The sequence below is a fragment of the Acomys russatus genome, chromosome 5, assembly GCF_903995435.1.
Source record: "Acomys russatus chromosome 5, mAcoRus1.1, whole genome shotgun sequence".
Lineage (NCBI taxonomy): Eukaryota > Metazoa > Chordata > Mammalia > Rodentia > Muridae > Acomys > Acomys russatus.
Window position 1 is genome coordinate 59,665,943 of NC_067141.1, and position 11,873 is coordinate 59,677,815.

At 44.4% G+C, this 11,873-nt stretch overlaps 1 protein-coding gene across 1 annotated transcript in view; it reads left to right on the plus strand.

Moving 5' to 3' along the window:
- Cc2d2b (coiled-coil and C2 domain containing 2B) overlaps nucleotides 1–9,615 on the plus strand; it is a 72,575-nt gene extending 62,960 nt beyond the window's left edge. Inside the window, exons 30-34 of the mRNA XM_051146955.1 lie at nucleotides 347–481; nucleotides 802–924; nucleotides 6,017–6,075; nucleotides 7,898–8,072; nucleotides 9,255–9,615. Coding sequence (XP_051002912.1) covers nucleotides 347–481; nucleotides 802–924; nucleotides 6,017–6,075; nucleotides 7,898–8,072; nucleotides 9,255–9,443 — 681 coding nt within the window. The 3' untranslated portion in view covers nucleotides 9,444–9,615. The remainder of the gene's footprint in view (nucleotides 1–346; nucleotides 482–801; nucleotides 925–6,016; nucleotides 6,076–7,897; nucleotides 8,073–9,254) is intronic.
- The last annotated feature ends 2,258 nt before the right edge of the window (nucleotides 9,616–11,873 follow it).

An 11,873-nucleotide genomic window follows, 5' to 3' on the forward strand; every position in this document is an offset into this window, starting at 1 on the left:
TAGGAAAGCCTGTTGGAAAGTCGTCATAGAATACTGATATTGTTAGAGTGCCATATTTCACGGCCATCGGTGCATGCTAAGGAACCTCTACTAGCGGCACTGGGTCGCAGGCTCTCTCATTTAAGACTTCATACTGCCTGAGTCTGAGGATTTCTGCAACTTCAGTTCTTGTTTGTTGTTTTTGTTTTGTTTTAGTTATTGCTGCTGGGTTGCTTTTCTTTAAACAACAACAACTTTTTTTAAACTCCAAAGAAAACCTTTTAAAACTCAGAAAAATTATAATCTCCACACATAGAAGGTAGTCAACAAATACAATAAACATAACTGAATCTTCTTCCTTATATAGGGGCATGTGGCTTATGTATTGACTCAAGAAACTGGAGAGTGTTTGCTCTGGAACCCAGCAACAGGGCAGTGTCATAAGCAGTTTGACCCATTTTGTCCTTTGCAAAGTGTGGATTGTTTGTTCAACGACAAAAATGTAAGCACATGAAGAAAATAGCTTGATTTATTTCTTGAACTAACCCTGAGAACACATTAGAATCACCCAGGAACTTTAAAGTCATGGTACTCAGTAGTGTCTGTAGTCAAGGGTCAGGCCATCTTTTACCCTTAAAGCTGGTCTGTAGCACTTCCAGAGATGGTGCCTCCAAGCTCATGCCGCCCTGGAGAGCCCTCGAGTCTGCTCCTGGCTCAGGCTTGAGCCACTTGTGCTGGCTGTGAAACTTTGCATTATCCTTACCCGCTATGGGTCTTGTATCCCTGTGGGCTTACACTGACCTTTTGTTAAAATTTTCATAGGTCTGGTTTAATATTCAACAAAACAATGCACCTATGGCTGTGCATTTTGACTACTCAAAAGAAAGCATCTGGAAACAGTTACTTCCAAAAAACTCTCAGGGGACCAAAGCCCAGAGTATACAGGTAAGCTCTCACTCAGGTGTGTCTGAACGAGTGTTACTATCGCTTCTAATCTTTGCTAGTTGTGACAGCCTGAATATTGAATTACTCGGCAGTGTTCATCAAAAATCAATCTTCTCTGCCATCCAGCTTATGTTTGGGCTACTTTGACTCCTTTCCTTTATCTGCAGAAAAAGAGAAATTGGGAACAAAGAATGTCCTCTCCAATGTCACTTAGCTCTTACAACCTTTCCCATCAGAAACACCAAATATGATGTTCTGACGGCACAGTTTTTATGTCTAATGATGATCAAGTATGAAAACTGATAAACCAAAGTGCTTCATGGACTCCAAACCATAGTCATCACCTTGCAGAATGAAAACTGGACAGAAACAGTACCCGTGGGTGGGGCTGAAGCAAGGATGGCAGCAAGGTCTAAAACCACTTCAGCGAGTGACGGAGCTGGTGCAGGCAGCGCTTTTGAAGCCTTGGCTGTGATGACGCTCTCCTTCTCTTTGGTTTTGAAATAAGATGGGAGGGAAAAGCCCTGGTGTTCAGGAGGCATGACGCCAGAACTGACCAGAATTTAAATGTCATGGCTGAGCAGATCTGAGCTGTGATCAATAGCACTTTCTGGATTGAGGGTCACAGGGTAGCAGACTGAGGGCAACTATGGAGTCCAGAAACTAGGAGCTGTGAGACAAGAGAAACGGGAGGGGTGGTGAGGAGGAAAGAGGGAAAAAGAGAGAATAGAATAATAGAAAAAAAAAAAGCCAATTCATAGGAGCAGAAATTCAAATGTTCAGCCTCAGGGAATATAACTTAAATAAAAGATGGAGGATTGTAGACATGTTGACAAAAAGCAGAAAATGGAGGAGGTATAGACTGCCTGATAAAACGATAAAGTTGAACTTGCACAACATGTGACCCAACAATTCAGCCGTCTAGCTGTTCCCTAGAGAGCGTGCACGGGGTTAGAAAAATACAGTGGTCACCAGAGAATTACTTGAAATAACAAGGAACTAGAAACAATTCACAATTAGGAAATTCGTCTGTGAGTTGTGAAATACATACAATGAATTCTTCCGCAGCAGTGGAAAACATTTGAACCAGGCTACAGTGGTCCTCAATCTGTGCGTGTATGACCTTAGGGCGTACAAGTAGCTGCATAGCAGTAGTTTTTCAAGTTCCCTGATTTGCAGTTTCCAGCCAAGGCTGAGAAGCACTGGCCTGGAGCTATGCATGTCAACAAGAGTGGATATAAAAACTGTAGTGTGAAAAAAAATAAAGCAGATATGATGTAATGCACTAAGTACAAAACCACTTCAGTGAAGTCTGAAAACTCCATTGTGTACCAACGTATTGATGTACGCGTATGCATAACTTTATATACAATGGATTTATAAAGGCTAAATACCAAACTCAGGTTAGAAGGTGCCTGTAGACTGGGAGAGGGAGAACAGTAACCAAAAGAAGTATACATAGCAGGATATAGAGAGAGTAGAGTGTACATGTGTGCTGACTCTGAGGAAACACTTCCCGAAAAGTTTTACCTCAATGATGCTGCCCTCTTCTTAATCACAGCTGATTCTTCAGCCTCAGCTCACCAGACACCGTAGATTCTTCACACAAATGGCCTGAGAAAGTCTTTGCTATCTCTGACACAACATGGTTAGGTCTGTCCCAGCAACATCCCACTATCCTGGTACCAATCTCTGTCTTAATCACTATTCTATTGCTTTGAAGAGATACCATAGCCAAGGCCACTCTTATAAGAGAAAGCACCTAACTGGGGCATGCTCACAGACACAGTGGTTTGGTCCATTACCATCATGGCAGGAGGCCTGGTGGCGTGCAAGCAGACACTGGAACAACAGCTGAGAACTACTTACACATAGAGAACTGGCTTGTCATTTTTTTTGGTTTTGTTTTTGTTTTTTAATCTAAAGTAAGGACCAGGGATATAGCTCAGTGGTAGAGCATTTGCCTATCATGCAAATCATAAGGCGCTGGGTTCAATAAATTCCAGTACTGAAAATAAAAAGATAATAAATAAAACTAATGATTACGTGTAGCTGAGTGGCTGCAATGTTGGGTGGGTGTTCATTACATCATTCCCTATGATTGTCTGCGGCTTCAAGGCAGTATCAAAAGGAATGCAGAGTTACAGGGGCCAACGTCAAGCATGCCAAACAATATAGAGTTTTCCCCAGCTTCAAAGTCTTCTGTCCTTTTCCCCATCTCCCGAGAAATAACTGCCATCCACCGTTTGTTTATGCATTCTTCTAAACATTCCCCGCAGATTAAGCATATGTGCATATTTTTATATTTCCTGTTTGAAGTGCCATTTTTAAAAAGGGGAAATGTGCTTATCTTCCTTGTGCAAACCACACGCACCACCTCTCCCATCATGCCTTTCCTCCGCGCTCCTCTAGCGGTGGCTGCAGCTCTGCTGCCTCCTAGAGAAAGAATAATCTGCTTAGAGGTCTTGTTTCTGTTTGCTGTGGCCTGTTTAGTTTTTTTTTGTTTTTTTTTTTTTTTTTTCTTGTCCAGTCGGGTGGGGTTTAGTGCTTTCCAGTTGGTGTTGCATTAGATGTAGCTGCCACAAGGTAAAAGGCATATCCTATTCCCAACAGTAGTCATGGGGAGTGATGAGTGCTGCTGAAGAAGTCATGACTGGGTTTCTTGGGAGCTCACAGCAGAACGAGAGAGAGGATGGGGAGGAGGGGGAACTTCAGAAAAGTGGGTGATAAGCTAAACTTGCCTCATTCAGGGAGGCAAGGGATTGGGGGTGGGAGTGGGGGTGGGGGTGGAGAGTGGCCTCCAGGGGGTAGCTTGCCCAAGTCTGCAGTGGCCAGGGAGTGTCTTTCCAGGAGCTTTCAGACTGGCTTAGTTGTTGCATGAGCAGAGAAAGATGAACAAAATCCTGGTAGGGACTTGAGCCTTAATCTTCAGGAAAGTCAGGAGCCAACATCACTATGGGAGGCCATAATCAAACACACTTTCTCAAAAGCTTCTGTGACTGTTGGACTTGCATCTCTGTTGGCTTTTTATGGTGCTTGGAACTGAACCCGGAGCTCTGTGCATGCAAGGCAAGAACTGCCATTGAGCTGGACCTCTCCAGTCAGTCTCCTGCCTTACCACATCCATGGCAGAATAAGCCACTATCTGAATGACCACTACTTTACATGATCAAGAACACACGTCCTTGTGCACGATGGCCACACCCAGAGCCAGGGTTAACGGGAAACTTTTTGAAGTTTTGAGGAACACAAGTCCTTGCAAAGAGAGGTACCTTCAGCCAAACTCATTCTCAGGCCTGAAGGGATTCACTAATGCCCCAGGAGCTGCCTTGTGGGTACGCAATGGCTGCTGGGTCAGGGCATCCGTCTCCCTACTCTGTCTGGAGTCAATGCTGCCCCTTCAAGGTGTCTCTGGAGTTCATTCAGACTTTTATTTCTTGTTCTGCCACGTTCAGTGGGCCTGAGGCTGCTTACTATAGCAGCTGTCCAACCACAGCAAGTGTCAGAATCATCAGGAGACTTGTTAAGGCAAGTTTCTGATTCAGTGGCCATGAAAGCAGAGCTGAAAATTTTCATTTTTAACAAGTTCCCATGTCTGGGGTTGGTTCTGGGGCCACAGTTTGAGAACCTAGTGACCTATCAAGTGTGGTTCCCTTTTTACACTTTCTTTCTTCTCTGGGATCACCTGTCCCAGTAGCTACTGTCGGAAACCAGCCCCTTAAAACTGATCTTATGGAGGCTGGCGAGATGGCTCAGTGGTTAAGAGTACTGGCTGCTCTTCCAGAGGACCTGGGTTCAACTCCCAGCACCCACATGCCAGCTCACCACTGTCTGTAACTCCAATTGCAGAGGATCTGGCACCTTCACAGTCATACATGCAGGCAAAATACCAGTGCACATAAAATAAAAATAAATAAAACTTTAAAACAAAAACAAAGAGCTGGGCATGGTGCCGCATGCCTTTAATCCCAGCACTTGGGAGGTAGAAGCAGGCGGATCGCTGTGAGTTGGAGGCCAGCCTGGTCTACAAAGTGAGTCCAGGACAACCAGGGCTACACAGAGAAACCCTGTCTCGAAAACCAAAACCAAATCAACAACAACAACAAAAACAAAAACTGGTCCTGTGACTCTCACAAAGAAGGTAAAGCTGGCTTAGGCAGGAGCTTGAAAGGTAAAGCCAAGCCAGGACAGGAAATGAGCAAACATGAAGAACATTGCTCCCTACAGTTGGCTAGAGGTGAGGAGTGGAGCACAGGTTTGGAGATGGGAGTATGAAATGGATTCTCTGTGTATTTAAGTATATATGCATTTGCAGGCACATATAGGCACAAGGAATTGATTCCCATTAGCTACAAGAAACAGACCCAGAGAAGGATGGTTCTAGACCATGCTGGAAGAGTAATAGCATTATCTGATACTTCTGAGCATCCCATTAAATGCCAGGCTTTACATGTATTGCTTTATTTTAAGTTGTTCTAAGACTTGAGAGCAGCAGGCACAACCATTGTTCCTGTTCTAATGATCAAAGTAACTGCGAGTTAGAACAGAGTTGTGTTGTTATGTTATGTTATGTTATGTTATGTTATGTTATGTTATGTGATTTTGTCAAAGTCACCATGAGTATAGGAGATCACAGTGTGAGATCATTTGGTGGTATCAGTAAATATGCCAGATGCTTGTCTAAAAAAGAAATGAGAATAACAAATGTGCTTTATCCATGGGGGGAAACCTCTTTTATGGACTGGAACAATGGCTCAGAGGTTAAAAGCACTGACTGTTCTTCCAGGGGTCCTGAGTTCAATTCCCAGAAACCACATCGTAGCTCGTAACCATCTATAATGAGACTTGTGCCCTCTTCTGGGGGGCAGGCACACATGCAAGCAGAACATCGTATACCTAATAAATAAATAAATCTTTAAAACAAATCTCTTTTATAACCCTGTAGAGACCAAAGGAAATGGTGATCTTTGTTTGACTTTTTCCACGAGAGACTAGTTTGGGTTCAGCTTTCCCAGCCTAGGACTTCAGGGGTGACTGGAATATAAAGGTGGTCTCTAGAATTGTTGCTAACTTTCAGCTGTCTCTATTTCAGCCTGAGGAAATAGTTTATTCTGATACCAATAAAGGCATGGTAGAAGATCTAAAGAGCAGGTACTGTGTCCTCCCACCCTTCCCTTCTCCAGCCACCTTCTAGTCATCTAGCCCAGCCTCTCAAATTACTCGTTAGACTCGACAACAGAAGCAAGAAAGGGAGATTACCATGGCTAGAGCTATTGAACTGCCATATCTAGGTGTTGACATGGATAAATGGTCCCTCTACCAACAGAGGTAGCCCCTGAAAGCATGGTCTAACTTAACTCTGGACATCATTGGCCATGGCTGAAGTATCCTTAGTGTAAATAGTTGATAAGCCTATGGTAATAATTATGCAAGAGCCAACACCTTCTAGAAGAATATGAAGGTTAATGGCTAAGACTACAGTTGTGGGGGAAATACATCAGTTGCATAGTATACACACTCAGCAACACTGTCACTTCTGGATGTCCCCTACTTCCCCAAACACATAGAGTCACTGCCTTATGGAGCGCTTCAGTCAAGCTCCAAACGGGCTATAGACTATAGTACGCGTCACTCCTTTTCCACATGTGACAGCACCCTCTGGGTCTGACTTCCTGCAGGGGCTCACACTCACACAGCAGCCTGGCTTGTGACCCACTGTCAGCCACGCAAAATGCTGTGACCAAAATCATTTTGTCACTGTCTTTTCTTGTTAGCATTCAAGCCTACTCCATCCCCAACCATTACTACCCCTTTCTTAGATTAAAAAAAAAAAAACAAAAAACTATTATTAATATGTTTATGTGTGTGAGTGTTTACCTGTATGTAAGTCTGGGTACCACATGTGTGTCTGGTGCCCACAGAGGCCAGAAGAGGACTTTGGATCCCCTGGAACTGGAGTTACAGGTGGTTGTGAGCCACTGTATAGGAGCTAGGAATCAGACGTGGGTTCTCTGAAGAGCAGCCAGTGTGCTCTTAACTATTGAGTCATCTCTCCAGCCCTCATGTTCTAGCTCTTAAGAAAACAAGGAACACACACAGTAGAGAAAGGTTTCTCAATTGGTTTGCATTCAAACTGCTTCCAGAACTATCTAAACTCCAGGCTCTAGGGGCCCAGGCCCCACTTGGGTCATTATGCAAAGGTGAATCACTCCAATGCCAAACCCCATTGAGACCCACTGCACATTTCAGCCAACACACTACAAAGTCAGGAGTTGCAATGTAAATCCAGTCAGGAAGAGACTCTCGGCAGCTTCTCTGTAATAAAACCTGTAGACTCAACTCCACAAGGTCATCTCACTCCCAGGACCCCCTGAACCAACTCACATCCTTCCCCCAGTTTTCCACCATGGTTCCACCAGGCACTAGAACAAGGCTGGTCCAAAGCTTTGCCCCTGTGAAATGACATTCTAGTGTGAGTGGGTGGGTGAGGGTAACCACCAAACGGAGTTCCTTGCCCGCCTCTTTTCCTCCCAAGTCCACATCCTGAACTGACTGAACAAATGATTCCACTCATAATACCTGACTAGATAGCTGAGTGTTTGTAAAGGTAATTTCCTGGAAACACGATGCCCTTTGTCAGAGGGGTCTTGCCAAGTAAAAAAATCTCAGCGGTAATCACATGACAGATGCTGTCAAACAGCAGCTGCTTATACTTTGGTATCTGGGAGAGACACTCTTTGTAGACTTCTTTCTGGCTATGCATGGAAGCTTCTGGCCTTCCAGAGCCAACAAGAGCCTGCTTCTCCCTACCTGACTGGTCAATGTGAATCATAGTTGGAACTCCTCACTGTAAATGACTGGTTTCAGCCCAAATCTTAAGGTTTCTTTTTCATCTGTGAAGTGTCAACGTTCTTTTAACATTTAATACACCAGTAGCAACTTGTCACAAATTATCTTTGCATTCTTACCATAGGATAGAAAGGGCGCTAAAATGTAAAATGATGGAATGGCGACCTAAACAGCCAACGCGCTGGAATCGACAGTGCACTGCTATTTTGCGACAAATCCTTCCTAAACTAGAGTTTTACATGGGAAATTTTGTTTCATTTGAAGACAGTGAATTGGAAAGGCTGCTACAGTTTTACTGGGTTTGTATATGATTTAATGTGCAAAGGGCATTTGGTTTTAACCTGTTGTTAACTGGCAAGCCATAGCAATCTAAAACTATCTCTGAAACACCTGGTTGTTGGTCACCAAAGACAGATGACTTGGAAATCTGAAGAGTGAGAATCTCCCACTCTACCATCCAGGAGGCTGGACACTTCCCAGGGGAATGCGCTGAGCCAAAGGGCGAAGAAGAGTTCTGTTTTAGGAGCTGAGTCCTTCTGCTGTCAGGGAGGAGTCTGCAGGTACTATTCATTCAGAAATAGGGAGGAAGTCGTCACTAACTTTGTTTTTAATAGGATTTGGAGTTAAAGAGATAAGTAAAATATAGTTAGGTATAAAGCTTGAAGTTTCGATGTAAAAATATCTGACTTATAATACATAGTAGGCAATAATTAAGTCAAGATTGAGCCCTGCAACCTGTAGTCAGATCCTATTTGACCATCCATTGGTTTCAACCTAGATCATGTCACCTAGCCTGTCTACACCTCTTGCCTCACTGGATAACAGGGGTTAAAAAAAAAAAAAAAAGTCTGTTTAATCAAGTGCATTCACAGAGGTGGTGGGCTAGAGTGGCAGATCAGAAATACTAACAAGGAGAGCTCGTTAGGTGAGCCAATGAAGGGAAGTGCATTACTCAAGCCCATGGGGAAAGCATGTGAGCAGTTTAAGGCTGAGAAGACTGCCTGAGGAAAGCAGTGGGGGGCTAATAAACGGCTCATGGTTGCCATCTGCGTGCTATATGTAACAGTCTTAGATCCATGCTCCCCACTCCTTCAATATGGCCTCACAGTAGTGACTTCATATAAACATAATTGCTGTTGAGTAAGCCCCTCAAAAATTCCACTTACATCCTTCTTGCATTTCCTTATTAGCGGTGTGCTGTCTAGAGGGTCCATGCTTGTGCTGTGTCAACTGTACAGATCCTGGCATCAGACAGGCCTGGTTTTGCTCCACCCAGTCTTTAGAGCTGGGGTGATGTCAGACCTTACCCCAGGTTGTCTGTGGCTTATTTAACACTCTATCTAGAGTGTCACAGTCACTCACAAAGGCCAGCTACTGTTATGACTGCCACATCACCTGAGGCCTCTGTGGTCTTTCTGCTTATGGTAATTCCAGACTTCTAAGACAGTAATGTGTCTTTGTGTTGTTCTGACTTGATGCAGGTCACAGGATTTCCCATCCAGATGCCGTACACAGATGTCCAGGCCGTCATTGATGCTGTGTACCAGACTGGGATTCACTCTTCTGAATTTCCCCAGACGGAATTTGCTCTTGCTGTGTACATTCATCCATACCCAAACAACATTTTATCTGTGTGGGTCTATTTGGCTTCCTTAGCCCGACATCAGTGAAACAGAAAATGGAAAGGGCAAAGAATACTACGGTGTCCTAGACTCAAGCTTTCCTGACACCTTGATGCTAATTTTCAAGTTCATCAATGCTGGGCATGACTTAGATTCCTGTGTAGAGGTGGGAACTATGGATACCGCATCAGCAACCCTTCCCTAGCCTTTGATGATGAGTCTAGATGAGCTCCTTAGCAACACGCGTCTTCTGGGAGATCCTTCAGGTCGTCTGGCTGCTTTGTGTACCACAGTCTGCATTAGGTCTCATTCTGGAAAAGCAGCAGTTCTGGCCTGCTCCCTAAGGGCATGCTGCTCAAATTGTGCGAGCCACACCACCTCCATCAGAGCCATCTGGAGAGCCTTACTAAGAATGAAGATCACTAGATCCGCCCAAGACTTCCTGAATCACAATCCCGAGAGGAGAACAGCATTATTTTCTTTTTTGTTGTTGTTGTTTGTTTGTTGTTTGTGTGTTTGTTTTTTGTTTTTTGTTTTTTTTTTTAGAACAGCATTATTTTCAACAAGCTCCCAGGCAGCTGTGAGCCCCTGTTGAGCAAGAGCCCACCCTTGCAGAATTTTGTCAGGACTGAGACGTGGGCACCTTTGAGGCTAGTTCTGGTACAAGGCCAGGTGAAAATTCTGCAGAGGGACCCCTAAGGTCACGTCATAGTCTGAAAGCCAGGAGGCTCCTGATGTAAGAAAAGTCTGTTTCAGATTGAGTTAAAGGCCGGGGAAGACCTATGCCCCAGCTTAAAGAGATTAAGTAGGAGGACATCCCTCCCACTCGGTTGAGGATGGTCTTTTAATTCTACTCAGACCTCCTCCAGCTGACTAGATGAGGACCTACCCACATCCACCGGGGCAACCTGCTTTACCACGACACACATTCTCCAGGCCATCACATGCACATCCAGGATGTTTGATGAGTGGTGCCCTGTGGCCCAGTCAGGTAGATACAACAATCTATGTCCATTTGAAACAGAAGTAAATATGTGTGTACAAGGTTTTTTTTTTTTTTTTTAAGACAGGGTGTCTCTGTGTTATCTTGGCCATCCTGGACTCGCTTTGTAGACCAGACGGGCCTTGAACTCACAGCAATCTGCCCACCTCTGCCTCTGGAGTGCTGGGATGAAAGGCGTGCGCCACCATGCCTGGCTTTTTACAATTTTAATTTTGGAGCACTCCCTGGCAAATTACATATTATAAGTATCTGCATATTTTGTCCCCTATTTTTTGAGAATAGCATAAAGACGATCCTTAACATTCTGCATCATGGTGCTTGGGAATATGATCTAGGATCTTCCAATATCAAGGTCATTAACGTGTGGTCTACCTTTCCTCACTTTCTCCAACTAATGAGTGTCAAATATTGGAGGGAAGGATGGAAGGTGTCATGGCAGGAAGACCAGCTATGGGCTTATCCAAATCTAAGCGGGAGATGATGGCACTGTAGGCGGAGGTACTTGGGTGCTAATGCAGTTGCAGTGACTTAAATAGTTCACAGGTGTAAATTTGTACCGAGGAAACAAATCAAGGACGGAGCCCAGGGCTTCTAGTGCTCTGTATCCAAAAGAATTTGATGGAGCCCAAGAAGAATCCTGAACGTTCCATTACGGAATGTTCACTAGGCTAGACTGTACGACAAAACGAGGCGCACAGGATTCCACAGAATAAGCTGCCATTCTACCCACAAAATGAGGCAAGTGGGCTACGTTCACGTGTTGTTATAACGACCTGTATATTTCTGGGAAGGTACAGCAAAAACACAGCAGTAGTGGTGCCGCTTTGAAGAAGTGCAGTCGGCAAAGAAATACACAGCTCTGACATGGTTGAAAGTTTGTCTTCTGCATGCATTTGCTTAAACATGTTTTCTTCTTAATGAAAAGCAATGGCCTTAAAAAAAAAAAAAACTTTTAAATACATTCCTTCTGTTTGGTTTACAAAAAATGTTTTGGTTTTGTGGTACTAGCGTTTGAACCCAAAGTCTTGGGGATACTGGGCCAGCCCTGTACTGCTGTCTCTATCCTCTAGATCTCAGCATACAGTGCTGGATAGACACAGGCGCCGAGTATGGAAAGCTTCACGGATACTCTCCTCTGCGTGTTCTGATGTTAGTGCCTTTGCTGCCAGAGCACAGCGGCTTCCTACTGCCTAAAGTCCCCAGAGTTACAGAAGCCTTCCAGAGAACCTGGCCCTACCCTCCTCTCTCGCCAAACCACCTGCATCATTGCTGCAACCATTCTCAGTTGTGCAGGTGCCTTGCCTTTGTGCCTTGCCTTTTTTCTTTTAAACCTTGGAGTATCTTTACCCAAGACACAAATGGTCCTCCATTTTCCTTCCAGTTGTGTTCTCCCCTGTGAGTCCTTTCCTGTTCACTGTCCCCTCTGTCTGGCACACCCATCCACCAGATGGATACCAGGTCACTTACTTCCCCTC